We start from the raw sequence: 20,840 nt of genomic DNA, 5'->3' as shown, positions 1-20,840 counted from the left end.
CTCCTTTAATTCAGTAACCCATACAGTGTCGTGAACTTCACCATATGACAGAAAAGCATGGGAATTTTCATCATTATTGCCACAACGTTTTTTACAGTTGTTAGCAAACAGTAATAGCAACCACTGTCCCGAAAATGGAACTACCAGGCTTTCTAGAAAAAGACTCCCAGTAGTCATCCATATGACATAAAAGCATGGGAATTTCATCATTCTTGCCGCAACGTTTTCTTTTACAGTTTTTAGCAAACAGTAATAGCAACCCCTGCTTCGAAAATGGAACTATCAGGCTTTCTAGAAAAAGGAAATACCAACTCCCAGTAGTCATCAAGTGTCCATCCAACTGGAAATGATTGAACGATGCTAAGAGTCACCAATATTTAAGGTGAGAAACACACCTTGCTAGATGCCACTAAGAGTTGTGAACTTAAGGCCTCTTTGATTCGCAGGATCCTGAAGACGCAGATATAGGAAAAACGCTGGATTCCAATGGCATACCCTCCTGAATCCTGTAGGATTAGAAAACATAGGAAGTGGCTCCAAACTGTGTGTGATTACAGTATTACACCATAATAGAGTTTAACATAAGAGCTCAGGAGGCACATGAGTTCTTCCAAGAGTGTTTAGACTTGATGCAAAGTTCCTGTGGAATTGAATGCAAAGTGGCCCACAGTGAAATTCCTAAGTTTTCTCATCCTACAAATCAGACAACCGCTATGGAAAAAATTCCTACGGATTGAAACCCTAGAAAATTCCTTGCACTCAAGGAAGCCTTTAAGGTCAGAAAAATACCTCAAAAGTAAAGCATCCACAATATGCATCTAATAAAGATGTCTAGGCACTTGGTCTCACAAAAGTTTTTGTTTTATACTATCTCACAAAAGTTGCAGAACTGGTAAATCAGCTATAGTCTTTTCACCAAACTGTGATATCAGATTTTATGTTTTCCTCGTCAAAACTACAGTTGACGCATAAAGTAATCTAGGCTCTTATTCAGTAATCACAAACAGTAATAGCAACCTCTGTTCCAAAAATAGGAACTACTCTTCTAGAAAAGGAAGTGCCAACACCCAGTAGTCATCAAGTGTGCATCCAACTGGATATGATTGATCGACGCTAAGAGAGCAAAAATTTAAGGTGAGAAACACACCTCGCTAGATGCCGCAAAGAGTCGTGAACTTAGGGCCTCTTTGATTCGCAGGATTCCGAAAACACAGATATATGAAAAATGCTGGATTCCAATGGCATACCTTCCTGAATCCTGCAGGATTGAAACCTACGGACGTGGCACCAAAGTGTGTTTGATTACAGTATTACACCATAGAGTTAACACAAGAACACAAGAGGTATATGAGTTCTTCCAAGAGCTTATATTTGAGGTAAATTTTCTGTGGTATTGAATGCAAAGTGGCACATACTAAAAATTCCTAAAATTTCTCATTCTATAAATCCAACAATCACTACAGGAAAAATTCCTCAGGATTGAAATCCTACAAAAATGCTTTCAATCAGAGAGGCCTTTAAGGTAAGAAACAATGAAATATATCACAAAAACAAAGCATTCACAATCTGCAACTAATAAAGATGTCTTGGTCTCAAACAAGTTACAAAACTGGTTAATCGTCCATATTAGTCTTTTCACCAAACTGCAATATCAGATATTCTTTTCCATGTAAAAACTACAGTTAGCTCATAAAGTAATCTAGGTTCTTATTCAAACTAAAATCTGCTGTAGTTTGTTTTGCCAGATAGTTAACTGAAATCAGGATACCCCAATTTATCACTTAGTACAAAAGGATGGTTACAAGCAAGTAGCTTCTGCAGGTTCATTTAATTGACAATATATACCCGCACAAGAACAGGGTACGCCACCACCACACAAGCACCATCCATACATCAAATATGCAAGAAGTGAGGATGTAGGAGCACTTCCATACTATTGTGTTAGGAGGACCAAGGAGAAACATATGTGTTGACCTGCTAATGATTTGCAAAACCAAGCGATAATACAGATAATGATTTAAAAGCAGACAACTAATTCCAGTATTTTGCAGAAGACAACAGAAAATGTAACAAGAGGTTCCTTGTGATGTAAAACTAATTAAGTAGTCGAGTTCTCCATTTGTGAAGTCAACATAAATCATGACAGACCAATCAGTTCATGGCACAACATATCTGTAATTGATCATGGACACCATCTAGCAGCAAGTTACAATATCAGACGATGTACATCACTATATATACCACTATATAGTGCCTAATGTCAATCCATACAAGCAGTACATGAGGCATACACAACCTGAAGTGCCGAAAGGACACACAACAGATCTATCTCTTATGAAGAAGATTTTCTGTTTCAGGCATGACTCCCTCCTTTGGTGCTACCGAGCTTGGATAGTAGGTAGAGGCAACCTGAAGAGAGGAAGATAGATCCAGCGAAGCAGAAGAGGTCAGTACACGACGTGATAGTCACCCTCTTGCTCTTCTCGGAGATGCCAACCAGCAGAACCAGGACGATTACATGACCCAGCTTTGTCTTGAGGTCGCTCACCGAGCGGATTTCCAGCCACTTGGGCCGTTCCTGCCGACAGAATCAGAGATATAAGAACACTGAATCGACCACATTATCTCTATGATAATTGAGAGGAGACCAACCGGAAGCTTGAACAAGCCAAAGAGGCTGGAGCGGTCATGGGACTGTTTTGCGATGTCCATGTTACTGATGAACAGCTCGTACAGGCCCGTCCCAAAGACAAACATGACCGTGCCGATGAGATACATATCTGAGGTGAGACAAGTAATGCACAATGGTCAGGCATCACAACTATATAAACTGATGGTATGCATCTAGTGATTATGTAAAACTGGTGACAATTGTGCCGACATGTAAAACTTATGCCAGTGGTGAACTTGAAGGTACTGGTGGTGGATTGTGCAAAGATTAATGAGATGAAACAGTTTGGTTACCAATGGCTTCAATCAGCATGAGCACGACCTTCGCATCACCGCGCAAGTAGTATTCCACGAAGGCGTCCATCACAAAAGTGCAGCCCTGGGTAACCAAAAGTGCACGGGTTAAAAGATCAGATGGGGAGGCACGGAGATGAACTTGTCGGGCTGATAAATTAAGCAGGGAAAGCACCTTGAGGAAGCAGAGGACAGATCCGGCGAGAGATCCGGCGATGCCGAGGAAGGCCATGAAGCGGCAGGCGTAGATGACCTTCTCGATGCCCGCCTCCAGGTCCGACCCGAATCCCGCGCGGGGCAGCCCGAACGGGCGGAACCGCTCGCCGTGGTGGGGCTCCGCGTGCACGGCGCTCGCCGCCGCGGCCGCGTGGGGGGCAGGCTCCCCCCTGACCCTCACGCGCTGCCCCGGCCGCGCCCTCGGCCTGGGCCTCCACGCCCAGCCGCCGCGGCATCCCGCGCCCACCGAAACCTCGGCCGCGGCCGCCGACGCCACACCGGAACCGAAGGGTCTGGGCCTCATCATCACTGCCGCTTCGATTCAGCCCTTCAGCGGCGCGGAGCTGGTGGCTAAGTAGGCAGCGGCGAGCGAGGGAGCGCCACAAGTGGGGCGCCACGTTCGGCGCACCGTGTCGGGTGCGGACGCGGAGGGCGACGGCGACGGCTCCGGCTCTCGCTCGTCGGGTTGCGGGCCGACGAGCCGACGTTGGCGAGGGACGGAGGGGAGTCCCCCCTTTCCCGCGCCGTGCATCCCGTCCGGCCGGTTGGTGAAAGGGACGGAGATAGTTCCGCGCTCGGGGCGATGATCTGGCGGCCTCGTGTCGTCGTCGTCTTCCCCGGCGAGCCTCGGCCACTCCTTTCCGCGGACTCTCTCGTCGGCGCCACAGGCGTGCACGGCTCGCGTCGTCACTCGCGAGTTCTTTTTGGTTTGTTGGGCCACGCCCGCGGGCCAAATTCCAACGTCGCAATTTTAAGAAGCTTTGTTCAGTCCGGCAAGAATGGGGGAACTCCCATACCGCGACTCAAATGGGCTGGGTCCAGCAGTGCAGTTATTTTTCTCTTCTTTCGTTTTCTTTTTTCTTTACATTTTTTGTATCTTTTTTCTCTGTTCTTTGAGTAAAATACACTAATATTTATTTTCACATAAATGAACACTGATTTTTGAATTATGTGAATATTATTTTTCAAATCATGATCTATTTTTCAAGCTATATGGAGATATTTTATGTACATCTGTTTTTGTAAAAAAAAATGTTTTAAAACATAAAGAACATTAATTTATATGAGTGAAAAAGGTTCATAATATAAATTTATTTAAAAATGCATATTTTTTTAGAAAAATACACTAAAATTTTAATACGAGTGAAAAATATATGAGCTTTATTTAACATTTTTGGAGGTGTTGGAAAATATTTAATGCATTTCAAAATTGTGTTTTTATTTGTTTAAAATGTTCATATATGTCTTGAAAGACATGATTAGATTTTCTAAAATATTAACATGTTGCAAGAACAGTGTTAATGTATCTCTAAATAATATGCATGCATTACTTATACCAAAACATAAAGAAAATAAAACATAAAATACACGAAAAGGGAAAAGTAACATCAAGGGAAAACAAAGCAACAAAAATAAAGTAAAATAGAAAAGAAAAGAAAGCAGAAACATAAAAAGAAAAACTATTATAACAACAGATGGAAATAGGAAAATGAAAAATGAAAAGAAAGGGCAAGGAAGAAACCCGGCACTACCCGGCGGACCAACGATGGAGCGTGCCTAGGCGACCGCTTGCTATTGCTCACAAAGAGTGGTATACAGAATTTGCTGCAAATAGATGATTTCTCAATGAAAGAGCTGGAGCCTGCTCTACCATCCTTCTCCAGGTTCTCAACAAATCCTGCATCGAGGTGCAGGTTGATAATGTTCCTAGCTGCCGGAGCTCCCCCCCCCCTCGCGTCGCCCCTGCTAGGGCGACTCGGGGGCCCCAAACCCTAGCTCCGCCGCCTCCCCTTTCTTCTCCCCTCCTCCTCGCCGCCGCCTGAGGCCGCCGCCGGGCAAGCCCGGGGTGTCGCCGAGGAAGGTGGCGGCGAGGCCTTGGCGCCCCTGCCTCTGCTGCGGGGGGCCGTGTTCCCTAGGGCGGCGGCCCTGGTCGGAGAGGCGTCAGCGGCCCGGCGGCAGGCGGTGGCGCGGGCGTGGGCCGGCGATCCTGGCCGTGTGGATGGCGGGTGCCCCGGTGGACGGGAGCCCTGGCAGCGGCTGCTGTGGCTCACGGTGGCGCCACATCTGACCGCCCCTGCCCCCCTGTTTTGAGAGCTCCGCCCCGGCCAGATCTGTCCGGCTTCTTTGCGGGCCGCCGGATCTTGCGTCGTTGGGGTGGTGGAGGCGGGGATTCGAAGACCGGGAGAAATTCCAGGCCGGCCTCGTCGGTCTTGGCGGCGGCGACGCTCGTGGCGCCGTTCAGGTCAGATCCGACGCCCCCATCCCTCTAGTCTCCCGGGTGAAAACCTCGACTCTGTTGGGCGGCGGCGCCGCCCTCGGCGTCGCGTCCTTCCTGAAGGTGCCGTTTTTGGGAGCTAGGTGGGCAGTGGGCTTCTCGGCGATGTGGTGGGTGTGCAGCGGCGGCAGTAGCTGGTCTTCTTTGTCGGCGGTGAGTTCTTGTGGCTCAACGCCTACAGGGACACTATGCTACTGCTCCTCCGTCCGTTCCGTTCCGGCAGCTCTTTCTCATCCGTGTCCCGTCCGTGGGTGTTGGGTGGTGCTCTGCTCCTTGAGATCATTCCGTGGCTAGTCGGGTGAGCTAGGTTCCTCTCCAGATGCAGCCTGCAGGTGTCTCTCCTCCCAGGTTCTAGGGTGAACCGCTACACTGTCAACGGTTCGGCGCCTTCGAGCCAGGCGAGGAGACAGGGGTCTTCTTTGATAGTGGAGCTGGGAGGACATGGCAATCCGGGGCCGCTGGTGATTTGGCGACGGCGTGCCCTTCCTCGCCGTCCGAAATGCTGCTCCTGTGCTGACATTCTCCTTCTCCCGGGTGATTGTATGCGAATGAGGACCTACACATCCCCGAGCTGCGTGTCTCCATGTTCGATCTTTTAGCTGGGTGTGTGTGAGGCTTGTGTGCTGCTGTCCAGCGCCTCTGTATCTTGTCGTTTTTTCGCTTTCTTGTGTTGGTTTCGAGTTTGTAATCCTGGCCGGTTGATGGCTTTGTTAATTCAAAGCCGGGCTCTTCTGGAGCCTCCGTTATAAAAAAAACAAATCCTGCATCTTCTTTCTACTTCGTGTTAATTAGTGAAATCTCTGGGGTTAAGTTGAAATATGTTGTCAAATTAGCAGACGTTTAGATGTTGAAGAAGCTGAAACAAAGACATGTGCTGTAGATTTGCAAATTGCTAATAACACTACTCAGGCACGTATTGTCCTAGAGTCTGATAATTCTGCTGCTGTTGGAGTCATCATAAGTGAAGTCTCGTCATGATAACTTTTTTGCGAGAAAGATTGGAGAGTGTGATTCTGTAGCTCAGCACCTAGCTTTGTTGGCTAGAAGCCAGGGCATAGATGAAATCTGGTTAAGACCATATTCCTGATCCGTTGTATGAGCTTGTTGGTTCTGACAATGTAACCTGTGATGCAATAAAGGAATGAAAGCACTCTGTCCCCTCAAAAAAAAAAATTTTGTTGCCGCTTGGTTCCTGTTTCACCTGGATGTTTATTTACTACGGTTACTCCATCAGGGATTCAGATTGTGCTTTTGATCTTTAGGGGGAGCGTGCTACACGGTAAATGGCAATGCTTTTACATGAAGTATACTTTTGGTGATGCTAAGAAAGAAATGCTATCGATAGCTGAATATAACATTCAGGTTAATTTGTTCAATCAGCTCAGCTGGACGGCTGCTCACAAGTCACAATGTTCCGGTGCTGGTTTCAGAACCGACAACTCTCATTGGATTACAGAGACATTTCACCGAATTACACGCTGCATCTTAATAATCTGCGCTATTTTTTACTGAACCTGATCGTCGCAACACAAGTCGATCGCGAGTGATAAATAAACGAAAAGTCTAACGCCCACACGTGTAGTGTGTAGCATCCCGCCCACACGCGTCATCTGTCGTTGGATCATTTTGCACGATTCTTGAAGCACTTTACGTTCCACGTCATCCCACAGCCTCGTCCGGGCCTGGACAAACTGTGCCGCACGTCCGGGCCTCGACAAACTATGCCGCACGTCCTCACTCCCGTTCTTCTTTCCCCACTCCGCCTCACCTTCTTCCCCACCTACCCGCACACCACACACAATATGGCCCGGGCGGCGGCGGACGGCAGGCCCGAGCGAAGGCGGGCGGAGGCCCCTGGCGGTGGCGGGCGGAGGCCCCGAGCGGAGGCGGGTGGAGGCCCCTGGCGGTGGCGGGCGTGGGCCCCGAGCAGAGGCGGACGGAGGCCTCGGGCGACGGCGAGCGGAGGTCCCGAGTGGTGGCGGGCGGAGGCCCTAAGCGGTGGCGAATAGGAGGTGGATCCGGCCGACGGCGATGGAAGGCGCGGCGGAGGAGGAAGGGCGCGCTCGCTGCGCGCCGGAGGAGCCGCGGCAGGATTGGGCTGCGGCTGGGAGGAGCCACGATGGAGGAGCCGTGGCGGGGAGGAACCGCTGCAGGGAGAGGAATGGCAGCGGCGGCGACGATGAAGAGGAGCTGCCGCAGGGGAGTGCCCGTGCGCAGCGGGGGAGGAGCTGCAGGGAGAGGAATGGCGGCGGCGGCGACGGTGAAGAGGAGCTGCCGCGGGATCCACGCTGGAGGAGCCTCGCCTCCGTCGATTCCCTTCCTCCGCGTCCATTCTACGGCGACGTTCGTCCTCACCTTGGATCCCGTCACCGGCGTCACGTCTGGCCACCCCATGGAGGAGGTCGTGGCCATGCCCGTTCTTGCCGGTGAGTCGCTGGTCCATTGGCTCGAATAGCAGAATTCGTGTGTATGACTAGTCCACATGATGGCAATTTTTTTATAGGATCTTATGGCAATTCACATGAGCTGAAATAGATTATACTGAATGTTTTTGCCATGGCAAATTTGTTTTTCTCATCAATCCAATGTTCAAATTAACATAACCATGGCAATTTTTCTGTAGCATCACATAGTAAATTCATACATTGTTGAATAGATGCTACAGAATGTGTTTTGCCATGGCAAATTCCATGTATCATGTACAAATTTTTCCCACAATTTGTTTGGTCACATGGCAAATGTAGGATTGCTCTTTTTTTGAACACACGACATTTTTGTAAAACATGGCAAATTCTGAAATTTTATACAACATGTCAAGCATACTTCAAATAACATGTCAAACTGAATGTTGGATCAATAGTTGCCATGGCAGTTTTCGTTATGAGTAGTTCTGATGGGGCAGAATTGCTGTGAGTTGTTGCCATGGCAAATTTCTGGAGTAATTGCCATGGCAAAATTATATAGTAGTTGCCATGGCCGAATTTGCTACGAATAATTGCCATGGGACAGAGTTGCTATGAGCTTCTGCCATGTCAAAATTCTGGAGTATTTTCCATGGCAAAAATATGTGTTTTTGTGTGATCTGCCATTTCATACTGATGTTAATGTGTCTACAATTCCACTTCTTATCAATTTGCCATGCTTCTAAATAAATACATGGCAACTATCCTACTGTTTGGCGCTGAAAATTGCCATGTGTTCTGATATGCCATACGCTACGGCAGTCAATGCATTTACATTTGCCCTTTCATCATTTTGCCATTCTACTGAATAAATAGATGGCAACTATGTGTGGAACTGTAAAAACTTGCGTTGTTTGCCATGTTTTTCAAACCACAACACATCCTTTTTTTTTCAAATTTCTGAGTAAATACATGGCAAATCCCTCTCTATAAAAGCCTGAATTTTGCCATGTTTCATGTTTGTTATGCCTGTTAACAGGTACCAAGCAATTGGTGTGCTACTGTACCAAATGCTTGGCAACTTCATCAGATCCATAACCCATCAATTGCCATGGCTGAACTGTTTCCTTTTGCCATGTTTGCCATCTTCATGCCAACCACAACCCATCATTCTGTAATGGTACTAAACATAGACATGGCAACTCCCCCATGTTCAATCAGTCTAGTTTTGCCCTGTTCGTTTCATGGTAGATGGCAACTCACCCATATGTATGTACATTTTCCTACTTAACAATTTGGCATGCTACACACTAACTACATGGCAATTTCAATGTTACTATCATGGCAAATTTAACTCATATAACATGGCAAATCTATCTTTTTTTTCATGTACCACAACATTATTACGCCATGTGCCATGGCATTTTGACTTTGCACTTGCCATGGAAATTTGTTTTTGATCATTTTGTTTGTGTTATTTTCACATACACGACAATTTTATTACGCAAAAGATGGCATTTTCGTTGAAACTAACATCGCAAAATGAAACATGCATTTGCCATGGCAACATTTGATCAATTTTTTATTACTTCACATTCTTGGCAATTTTCATGTAAAATTTGATTAAAAAAACACGGCAATTTTTGATACAATTCTGCCATGGCAAGTTTCTCGTTCATACTTGATTCCAACTTTTTGTGTTTTTTTACACTGGCTAAAATCATCATACAAAACACAGCAATTCTTGATACGAATCTGCCATGGCAATTTTTCTTGTTCATACTTGATTTTGAACTTTGTAAACGGGGCCATAACAATTCTTCTTCTTTTTTACAACATGGCAATTTCTTTTTGAATGGGACCATGGAAATTTTTTAGTGCATGCATCATGGGAATTATAGTTTATGGATCATGGCATTTTTTAGTCTATGCCTCATACAAATTTTCTATTTTTGAAAGGGACCATGGCAAATCTTCTTTCATGCCAGTTCGTGGAGCAGGGCAATTTTTCGTCCTTCTTTGTAACATGGCAAATTTTCTTTTTGAATGGGACCATGGCAAACTTAGTGTATGTATCATGGCAAATGTAGTTTACGGGGCATGGCAAATTTTCTTTCTTTTTTGCAACATGGCAAATTTTCTTTTTTCAATGGGACCATGGCAATCTCAGTGCATCTTTCATGGCAACGGTAGTTCATGTAGCATGTCAAATTTTCTTCCTTCTTTTACAACCTTGCAAATTTGTTTTCGAACAGGACCATGGCAAACTTAGTGTGTGTATCATGGCAAATGCAATTTTCGGAGCATGGCAATTTCCAATTTTAAGGACCATGGTAAATTTTCTTTCCTTTTTTTGCAACATGGCAAATTTTCTTCTTTGAAGGGACCATGGCAAATTTAACGGGACCATGGCAACATTAGATTTACTCATCTTTCAAAAATAGATACCATCGCAATTTTATTTGCACCATGGCAAATTAAGTTCAAGCATGGCAAATGTAGTTTAAGGATCATGGCAATATTCTTTTCCTTTAGCAACACGGCAAAAGCTACTTTTCATTTGACCATGGCAATGTAGCTCCTCCCCCGGCCTAGACGTCGACTAAGATGCCGACCAGGAGTCGTCCTCCGTGATGACAACCATGATTTTTTTGTTTTGTTTTTTGAAAACATGGCATTTGTTTGAATTTTTATGTGATGGCAAGTTGATATGCACCCCCGCTGCAAAACTTGTCATTTTTTAGCTTGGGAAACAACAATATTTTCCATGGCAAATTCATACAATTTGCCATCATATAGCAGTAGATATGTCATGGCAAATTTTCAACCAATTTTTTACCTTGGGTATATTCAATATGCAGTTTTTGATTTGGCATTATTTACTACTTAGACCATGGTAATTCCAGTACTTTTAGACCATATAATTTTCATAATCAGATCAATAACAGCAATTTTAATAGAAATCATTCGTATACAGCAACTCTATCAAACTTGTTGTGCCATGGTATTACAATATGTATATATATCATTTTGTACAATACTTTTCCATATACACTTTGCAAACTTGTTGCCATGGCAAAAAAATTCCGACACATGTCAAATTGTTTTTGTTGGCACCTATGTACTATACGGCAACTGTATTGTTTTAAATTTTTATAAACACATGTTTTTGGTGCTTTTTTTTGGCTTGTTTTAGTGAAGCAATAGGTAACTGGGCTGCACGTGCTTATTTTCGTTGTTGGGCTGGCTAGTTCAGCGGCATGTTGGGCCAACAGGAAATCATTCTGTCTCGGATCGATCCCGCACGGAACGTGTACGTTGACACAGGGTGTGTGGTAGGGTTCTCCTCCTGCCACACGTGTGGGCGGTTCTACTGTTCGCCCACACATGGCACGTGTGGGCTGTCTCCCGCTCACACCACACACGGTGTGTGGGCGGGTGTTGCTCCCACCACACGTGTGGCAGTTATCGGTGTCCTAAATAAAACAATATCAAATGAAGTGTAAACGGGAGGAGATGGAGTTGAACTTTGAACTGTTCCATACGCAATATATGTACTGTACAGAACCACAAATTAGCCTGGCTACAGATAGTTTTCCTCGCAGCGGCGGCTATTTACATACTCTACTACCGGCATTGTTTCCATTTATAAGTAATTTTCTTCTGCGGGGATGCCTGTATACGAATTGCATATGTACGTTCCTGTCGCTACCACGAATGAACCTATAATGAATAGCAGATACGCCATTGGCGGGCTAAGCAGAGCAGAGCAGGGCGGAGCAGAGGAGGAGGGCGAAGCAGAGCCCGAGGAGGAGCAGTGTGCTACGGCGACCTGGAGCGGCAGGTGTCGTGGTCGATGGCCATGACGCTGCCGGGGGGGTAGCTGAAGCTGAGGGGGCAGTTGAGGCGCGTCCAGAAGGCGACCTTGAGGAAGATGCCCATCCTCCACCGGGTGCGCGCCTTGCCGGACAGGGTGATGGGCACCACCCTGGACCTGAGCGCCTCCTCCATGGCCCGCATCCCGGCGAGGTCCAGCTTCGCCCCGCGCGACGCCCCGCTGTAGGGCAGCGTCACGGAGCTCTCCCGGGCGACGCTGAAGGTCTCGGCCCGCAGCTGCAGCAGGGTGGTGCCGTGGAACTTGACGTCGATGTTGAAGCTGGAGAAGGAGGCGTTGACCTTGGAGTTGGTGTTCCTGGCCAGCACGTCGGCCCTGACCTGGATGTCGCGGATGACGCCGTCGGCGGGGCTGTAGTCCAGCTGCTGGAGGTACGCGTTGGTCACCACCATGTACGGCATGTGGGGCTTGTAGATGAGGTAGACGGCGAACACCGCGGCGCCCACCACGATGATGCCGATGGCCAGCAGCGTGCACAGGATCACCGCCATCCACACCAACGGCGAGCTCCGCTGCCTGTCGTCCTCCGGGTACCGCCGCCTGTCGTTCCTCCCATGGCGGTGATGATGACCCGCGCCCGCCTCAGCCGCCCTCTGGTTCACGTGGTGGCGGTGGTGGTGGTGGTCGGCCTCCATCCTGCTGTCTCCGGCCCTCATCGCATGCCGCTGGCGCTTCGATCGAGCTGGGCTGGGTTGATATCGGAGGGATGGAGTGCGCATTAAGGAAGGGAATTGAGTTGGATGGAGCGGTGCATGTCCATGGATAATTGTTAAGCTTGGATGAGAGGAAGGGTTTTGGAATCTTCTTTGCTCTCTCTCACCGTCACGCCTCCTTTTTGAGTTCTGCATGCTCAACAGCTCAAGGCACTCATATGCGTTGCTTTGCTTCCTTGCTTTACAACTGAACTCTACTCTAGTCTACTAGCTGGCTAGTCATCTGGCCCTCTCAACTAGTCATCACTAATTAAATATCAAATCTTGGGTCATAATTAGGTTAGTTGCAGCCATGGGTCACCAAATTTGAAATGCATTCCAGACAACTCCATTACACAAAAACTGCATTTCAGATACAACATTTCCTTCCACACCAACCCACTAAGCGCAACAAAGAACAGGATAAAATCTCCTCCGAGGTACACCTGCCGCCGACCAAGCCCGCCCTCCTGGTCAATTCTTTGAAGAACCAATTGTGCCAATTCTGTTAGATAATTTTGCTACATTCAGCGAAGCATTTGTTTGCTATGCCCCGGGCCCTGGCGGGTCATAACGCAGGTAAGGAGAATATGATTGATCATTTCCTGACCTTGATCACAAAATGGGCAGCATGGACGGCGTGGGAGCCCGTGGTGTGCCAGTCGATCGGAAGTCCAACAATGATCACTATTCACTAAGAGCCAGCCACATGAAAAATGACATGTCAGTGGAACCCTTTGATTTCTAGGTGAAATCCGACGATGGGGCAACGACGGGAGCTCCTAATCGGTGCTCGGCGCCTTCAGCGCCAATTAGGAGAAGCGGCGCTTGCTACAGCGCGAACTGGGCCGGCCCACGAAGGGGCATTGCCACAAAATGATAATAAAATGCGCGAAAAGAATAAAAAAATCAAGGTCCCGCGGCGAATCAAACTCACGCCATACACTACCTACACGTCTTCGGTTAAACACTAGGGCAAGTGGTTGCAAGTGACAGAATGCAGCGCTAACACTTTAGAAACTATCATAGCCGCTCATACATGATTTTCTTTCAAAGAAATGAAACAGGACATATTTTAGAAAAAGATCATAAACATGCAAAAAAACGTTGCATTATTCAAGAAAAGTTCATCAATTTTTAAAAATAGTTCACAAATGTTCATCAAATTTTGAAAAAAATCCACCTTTTTGACAGAAGTCCATCAATCTTAAAGAAGTTCACAAAACTGAAAAAAGCTCATCAAATTTTAAAATAAATTCATCTAATTTGAAAAAAGTTCATTGAATTTGAAAATGTTCATCAATTTTAAAAAAAGTTCATCAAATTTAAAAAAATAGTCGAATTAAAAAAAGTTCATTGAATTTTAGAAAATCATCAATTGTTAAAAATAGTTCACTAAAAATAAATAAAAAATTCATTGATTTTTAAAACTAAAGTTCATCAAATTTAAAAAAAACATCATCAATTTGAAAAATTTCACGCATTGAAGAAAAAAAAGAAAATCAATGAGCGGAGAAACCAGGTAGACGAAAAAATAGAAAAAGAAAAACGAAAAAAAGCAAAAAAGAAAAGGAAGGAATAAAATAAAGAAACAGTTGAAGCTTAGCAGAACCCGCTCCGTGGCTGGGTGGTTATACCAACGAACCTTGACGAGGGAGGTTGCTGGTTCGGTTCGAAGCGAGCATGCTTTTTTTGCGGATTAAAATACACAGTAACGGGCCGGCCCATCACGGGGCGCTTCAGACGCACATTTGTGAATTTACCTATAACGGTGCCTGAAGCGCTAAATAGGAATCGCCAGCAACGACTTGACCCTAGAATTTATTGGCATATGCAGTTCCTGCCGAGAAGTTATCATTAGGCACGCTTCTCGGTTAAACTTAATAGTGGGCTCTTGAGGAGTTTTTTACCCTCTCGCGGTCTAAGACAGGATGGCCCTTTGTCACCTTATCTGTTTTTTTTTGTGCGTGGAGGGGTTTTCAGCGCTCCTAAAGAGGGCTCAGAATGATAAACAGTTAACGGGAGTGAAGTTCGGGAGCAATAGCCCCCATGTAACTCGCCTCTTGTTTGCAGATGACAGTATAGTTTTCCTAGAGGGCACAAAAGGAGAATATGAAGATCCTAAAACAGATCCTCACTAAGTATGAAAAAGCATCAGGTCAAAAGGTAAACTTGCAGAAGTCTTCCATTTTCTTTGGAAGGGGGAGCCAAGATAGGATGAAGGAACAAATGAAACAAGCTATGGGGATTCAGCCGAAGTGCTTAGTGAACGGTATTTGGGTCTCCTAACATTGGTTGGAAGATCAAAGGATGGCACTTTCAAACATGTCACTGAGTGCTCTAAAGGCAAGTGTAACATCCAAAAATTCTAAATTTTGGAATGTTATATTAAATAAATATTTATGATTGTTTGTTTGATTGTTGTGTGACTGATTGGGTGAAATTGGGTGAAATTTGAAACTTTTTGAAAGCTGAATGAGAGGGAATAAAATGACTTTCCCAAACTTTCACCCTTGCATTTATGATCTCCATGAATTCAAATTATTTCATCACAAAACCCTAGAGTGAAGATGATATGACTTCTTCCATTTAAATAAATGAAAAGGGTTTTGAAAGGATTTGAATTCCATTTGGAAATATTTCAAATTCGGAAACTTTATGCAACTCAATGATTTTCACGAGAGAAGATAAAATGACTTCTTCAATTATATGAAATACGAGTTGGAAGTTACAAAGAATCAAATTGAAAGTCATTGGAAGTATTTTGAAACTCCCTTTCAAATTTGGAATTTTTTTTGGATTTTATTCAAATTATTTTTCTCCTAAAAATAAATAAATGGAAATAAGGGTAAAATGATTCCCTTCAATGGAAAATTAGGAGAAAATAATTTTGAAAATCATTTTGGTATTTAAAAAATGATTTTTGTTGAGCTTTATTGCAACAGTAGCTCTGTTCGCTTTATTTAAAGTTTTGCTGATTTTATTTGGACTGGAAAATATGTTCATATTTTAGGATTTCTTTTTATGAAAATTTTGATATATTATATGCCTACTTTTTATTATTATTTGTTGTTTCTTTTTATTTTGTTGTCTGTGAAAAGAATAAAAAGTAAATCCTCGAACAGTACCAGGCCGAAGCCCAGCACTGTTCCTCTCTATCTCTCTTCCCGCACCGCACCGGCCCACTGGCCTTTCAGCCCACAGCTGCGCGCACGCCCGAAACGCCTCCGCCCCGGTCGCCCGATCCCCTCACACCCTTCCCGCGCTCACTGACGCGTGGGACCCCGCCGTCGCCTTCCTCCTCCGCACGCAACCGCCGCAGCAGGATCGCGCCGCCACCGCCGCCGTATCCCGGATTCTTCGGGATCTTCTCCTTGATCCGCCCCCTCCTCCAAGTCAACTCCCCCCCTTATAAATACCCCTCCCCTCACCCCGTTCCGCCTCTTCCCGACCCCCGAACCCCTCTCCGCTCGCTGCCATTTCTCGCCGGAGCCAGAGCTCCGCCGCCCGCCATTGCTGCTGCTAGCTCTCCAATACGACCACCTCATCGTCGTCCGAACCCACCACCAAACCCCCCGCGCTCGCCCGCACCTCCCCGTGCCCTCGCCCTCGCCCGAAACCCACAGGAGCACCACCAACGTCGACCACCCGACGTCATCTCCGCCTCGACCTCACCGCCGTTCGACTCCGTCGTCTCCAAGGCCACTACCGACCACCACCGAGCTTGCCATCGAGCGCCTCGTCATCTGGTGCTCTTCCCCGACGCCGAAGACCATGGGAGCATCGCCATCGTCGACCACAGCCACCACCGCCATCGCCGGAGTTCCACCGCCGCCCGCTGTGAGCTCTCCTTCTCTCCTCCCTGTCCGATCTTAATCTAACGGTGTAGATTAGATCCCGCGAACAGTTAGGTTTATTTTGTTAGATCGGGTTTTAGTCACGGTTTTTCTCCGGTTTAGATCTAACCGGCCAATCGGTTTAGTTTATTTGAGCTCCCGTACGTGTTTTACTTAGGAATCGGCCGAGCGCAGTTTAGCGTCGGATCGCACATCCTCTAGCCCAGTAGCAGCCCGACGCGTAGCATTTGTCCGATTTGTTTTTTTAGTTTATTTTAGTTTCTGTTTTAAAAACAGAAATAGTTTCTGTCTTAGATTGTTAATAACTTTTATGTTTTAGATCCAAATTGAGTGATTCTTTTTGCATTTTGTCACAAATTTGTTGAAGTTTCTGTTTGTGCCATTAGGTTTCAAATTGGAGTAGTTTAAACTTGAGTTTGATCAAATTTGTTCAAATCACTAATTTGGCCGTATCTTGAGTTTTATAAAATATTTTTGATTGATTCCTTTTGCTCCTGGTCACTAGGACCTTTAATTATCCAGTAGTGTTGAGTATTTTATTTTTAGTTTATTTTAAAATTAGGTTTTTATCAAAACAGTACGGTTTTAGTTATAGTTTTGTTTTAGTCTTTTCTTTATAGTTTTAATTGTTTTTTTTTCTTTTTGTCATTTTTGACAAACTCTTAGTTTTATTCTGTTGGTCAACAAAATAAAAATTTATATTTTTTTAAAATTTTATTTTATTTAGTTTTCGTATGAAAACTTGTTTAGGTCATAGTTAGTGTTTCTTAAAAGCTTTTTATTTGTTTCTTTTTGCAAATAAAAGTTTATGAAAAATGCTTTCTGTTAACTTAGTTGATTTAAATTTTATTTTTTTGTTAAAATTATTAATTTAGTATTTTCTTTGTTAAGTTTTACTTAGGACAAAACTATTTTTGTAGTTAAGGCAAAAGGTTTTCCTAGTAGGTTCTTTATAGTTTTCCCCTATTAGTTCTTTCGATGTGTTATTTGTTTTGTATTGGGTTTTCTTATTGAGTTTTTTTTTATTGTTAGATTTGCTTGCTAGAATTCTTGCTTATGTGAAGTCATGTTTGTTATTATTAGATTTCATCGGAGAGTTGCGTAGTCCTATCAAGTTATTTCTGAGAGCGTTGTTATCTTCATCAAGTAATACCAGGCAAGTTCACTTTGACCATGTTTTTCATACCTATGTTTTATTTGCATGTAGTAGCACCCTTTCAACAATCCCTCCAGTAGTGTTATTGAATCTTGTAGTTGAGTAGAATGCATGAGGTAGGAACCCATCTCCCTGATTACCAAGCCCGGGACGTTATATAGTTTGCTACGCTATAGTAGACGGGGTTTGGTATGAGTGCACGAGAGTGGTGTGAAGGAGGACTCTACGTCAATGGCGACAACTTCATGATGGCATCGGCAAGTACTGCATCTTCAGGACTCCAAGACCTCAAGATTTCGAGACTCGAGATAAGAATTCAATACACACTACTGGGTGAAGGACGGTTGACGGGCACCCTGGAGAAACCAGTGGATGGCCGGGATGCATGGAGAAGCGCCATGACATCTTGTGGAAAGCTTCACCCAGACTCAAAGAGACGGAAGAATACTTCATGCCCGGAAGCTTACCTGTGCAACCGCAAGTCACTATGGGCTCTGGCTTGGTTGACCTTAGTTGTGACTCTGGCTAGGACGGTGCTAGCAGATGTAGAACTACGGTAGGATTGGATGAGCACCGGACAGTGGTCAGGGAAACTCTTTGGAAGACCATGTTTCGGTCGTCTTGTTCTCAAACACCCTGAAGTGCGAGAACGTAAAAGAGGGATCGAATCTTGCGGGTAAAGTGTACAAACCTCTGCAGAGGGTTAAAACCTAATCGATTAGCCGTGTCCCCGGTTACGGACAATTTGAGCCTCTGGACTTGGATCTATCTCGGAGCTCTCAACACTGGACTGATAACTTAATTGTGGGCAAATTATGATGATTTTGGGCTATGAGACATCGGTTGGCGGAACCATGTCATGATAGAAAACTCCGTAGTACAGACTCCTGATGTTCCTTTGTTATAGGAAAATAAAACCAGCTTTTACGCAAACAAAACTCAGATACAGAGCCACAAAGCCATATTGCATATAGTATAGTTTATCATCTGTTTTTATTACAGTGATCTTGCCGGTACATTCAATGTACTGACCTACACGGCTGCAACGTATCATGTTGCAGGATTATTTCTACGACGAGTGAGTTTCATTGATTGGGGTACGGTCTACACTCAACCTGCCGATGGCGTTGATGGGGCTCCACACCCGATTGTTTGTTTCCGCTGAGACTTATGAGGTAGATATCAGTTTTACGTTATTTATACATGTGATTGCACTTTGATATATACATTGATGTACTGTGTGTGCCAGCATACCGATCCAGGGATGGCACAGATACACAGAGGCTTGACCATCTGAGGTCGGGTCGCTACAACAAGGTTTGTGGATGGAAGGGCCTAGGTTTGTCTAAAGCAGCTAGAGAAGTTCTTGTCAAATCTGTGTTGCAAGCGACTCCAGCTTACACCATGAGTTGTTTTCACCTCTCGAAGAAGATGTGTCAGAACCTGACTTTGATTTCTTCTGCAAACCGCCCGCATCCGTCCGAACCGCGGAAGCCATCCAGCGCCGACCTGTATTGGTCCGCGGGGTGGTCCGGACACGATTTCTCCTGCAAATTGGAGACAAAGTGGGGGAAGGTTTGCGGGAATCCGGACACGATTTCCCCCGGCCCACCCAATCCCCTTCTCGGTCCTATTTCCTTCCACTCTGCCCCTTCTCTCCCTTACTTTGCATCCGCACCCTCCACCTCCGCCGCCACCGCAGTACGTCTCCGGCCGCCACAGAGTCATTGCCGGATGTCCGCAACCAGCAGTGAGACGTCCGCTCGCTGTTACGACGGAGCTGTCCACCCTGGAGCCGTTTGTACCTAGGTCCACTCTGCCCCACGTCGACGACCTACATGGCGGACACCATGCCCGGCAGGTGTTCGGTCAAATGCCATTGAGCTATTTTCAAATGCTATGTCGTTTTTTAGAGTACAAAGGATGGTGAGCTACTCGACCATGGAGGATAAGTTGTTGTGTCATGCGTGGCTGGCCGTATCCGTGGATTACATAGGCAGGAGCAGAGGGGAGCCCTTCTGGGAGCAAGTGCATGAAAAGTTTCACGCACAAAAGAAGATTGCGCCCTACGACATGTACATCATTCAATCACGCAACGTGAGGTCGTTGTCTTATCGCTGGCACGCTATCCAGATCAATGTCATCAAGTTTTGCAACATGGTTCGTCAGCTCAAGGCAAGGTGGCCATTGCACGCGGCAGATGACGAGATGGTAAGTTTTATTTTCTCTTGCTCAGCTTGTTGATTTATTCATTCACTCAATGTTGGTCTACACATTATATGTAGCCCGCACGCGCCGTTGTGATGTACCACGGGACAGATGGATGGCCATTTACATGCACACAAGATGAAGTTGAACGGAAAGTATGTGTGAAGCAATTGTGGTACTCCGGTGGATCTCATAGTCGTAGGTGGTCAAAGTCACACGGGAAACCACAAACAAATCCTTCCCTAAAGGTAAACGCTTGCCACCGGCAGACCGGCCGAAGTTTCGGCCGGTCGAGCGCGCATCGTTCGATCTCTTTGGCGATGGAAGCTCCTGGTTTAGCCGCATCATCACACACAGGTACTAATTACTAAACGCGTGGCTGTTGGGGGCCAGGCACCGCCGGTGAGTCGCGTCTTCTTTTCCTTATCCATTCGATGCTCATCGCCATTCCTATCCAGCCGGCCGCATCTTCCTCCGCAGCCACGAAGCGCGTTCGTGGCCATGGCCGCCGGCAGCTCGATGCGCCTTGTTCGAATCGTGTGTGGATCGCCGACGCCGGATGCATCCCTTTCCATGGCCGTCCGCAGCCAGGGCGCACTCATCGCGTCGCCTTGTCTGCCTCCGGCAGCAGCTAGATGTGCGCCATCTCCATGGCCGCCACAGCCAGGGTGTGCCGGTCGCCATGGCCAAGCTACAACCGACCACGGCGACGGCGAGTTTGTGCTGGAACCGAGGGGGTTTGCTGGAACCAGGTATTTTTTTGCTAGATCCACCTTTTTTTTTTGCTACAACCCCTTTTATTTTTTGCTACCATCCCCATTCGATTTTTGATGAACATCTTCGTTTTTCGTTTTTTGCTGGAACTGGTGCCCCGCTGTGCTGCAACCAGCTGGTGTATGTGCTACAAAGTCAGTGCCTCACCGGAGGAAGCTACATCCAGCGGCGAGGAGTGTTGCATCCAACGCCGTTCGATGTCGGGGAGCTGCAACCGTGCACGCCGGAGCTGCAACCAACTACTGGGGGAGCTGCAAGAGGGGTGGCCGCTTTTTGTCCATGCTTTTTTTTTGCCGAACCAATTTTTTGTTTTTGCTGGAACCCATGTATTTTTTTGCTGGAACCGAAATGTTTTTTTGCTTCATCGGTGTAGAGCTCTCAAATGCTCATCTTGTTTTTTA

General features: G+C 46.0%; 2 protein-coding genes across 2 annotated transcripts; both read right to left on the bottom strand.

The window, feature by feature from the left end:
* Positions 1-2,155: 2,155 nt before the first annotated feature.
* Positions 2,156-3,843, bottom strand: LOC123166285 (uncharacterized). Its single transcript, XM_044584060.1, has 4 exons — positions 3,140-3,843; positions 2,965-3,049; positions 2,653-2,780; positions 2,156-2,578 (listed from the first exon to the last, which is right to left on the bottom strand). The coding sequence occupies exons 1-4, from the start codon at positions 3,485-3,487 to the stop codon at positions 2,354-2,356; spliced, it is 786 nt and encodes a 261-aa protein (XP_044439995.1). The 5' UTR covers positions 3,488-3,843; the 3' UTR covers positions 2,156-2,353.
* A 7,536-nt stretch (positions 3,844-11,379) lies between these two features.
* Positions 11,380-12,524, bottom strand: LOC123168124 (uncharacterized). Its single transcript, XM_044585992.1, has one exon. It carries the CDS (start codon positions 12,469-12,471, stop codon positions 11,680-11,682), a length of 792 nt encoding a protein of 263 aa, XP_044441927.1. The 5' UTR covers positions 12,472-12,524; the 3' UTR covers positions 11,380-11,679.
* Between the last annotated feature and the right edge of the window lie 8,316 nt (positions 12,525-20,840).

The sequence above is a fragment of the Triticum aestivum genome, chromosome 7D, assembly GCF_018294505.1.
Source record: "Triticum aestivum cultivar Chinese Spring chromosome 7D, IWGSC CS RefSeq v2.1, whole genome shotgun sequence".
Taxonomy (NCBI): Eukaryota; Viridiplantae; Streptophyta; class Magnoliopsida; order Poales; family Poaceae; genus Triticum; species Triticum aestivum.
Note: the sequence above shows the minus strand (reverse complement) of the source record. Positions and strands in the feature narration are given on the sequence as shown.

Excerpts from the sequence above, each read along its gene's own strand:
- LOC123166285 (XM_044584060.1), bottom strand. The coding sequence starts at position 3,487 with ATGATGAGGCCCAGACCCTTCGGTTCCGGTGTGGCGTCGGCGGCCGCG. Across the intron at positions 3,050-3,139 it reads CTGTCCTCTGCTTCCTCAAG|GGCTGCACTTTTGTGATGGA; the intron begins GTGCTTTCCCTG and ends TTGGTTACCCAG. Across the intron at positions 2,781-2,964 it reads CATGCTGATTGAAGCCATTG|ATATGTATCTCATCGGCACG; the intron begins GTAACCAAACTG and ends GTCTCACCTCAG.
- LOC123168124 (XM_044585992.1), bottom strand. The coding sequence starts at position 12,471 with ATGCGCACTCCATCCCTCCGATATCAACCCAGCCCAGCTCGATCGAAG.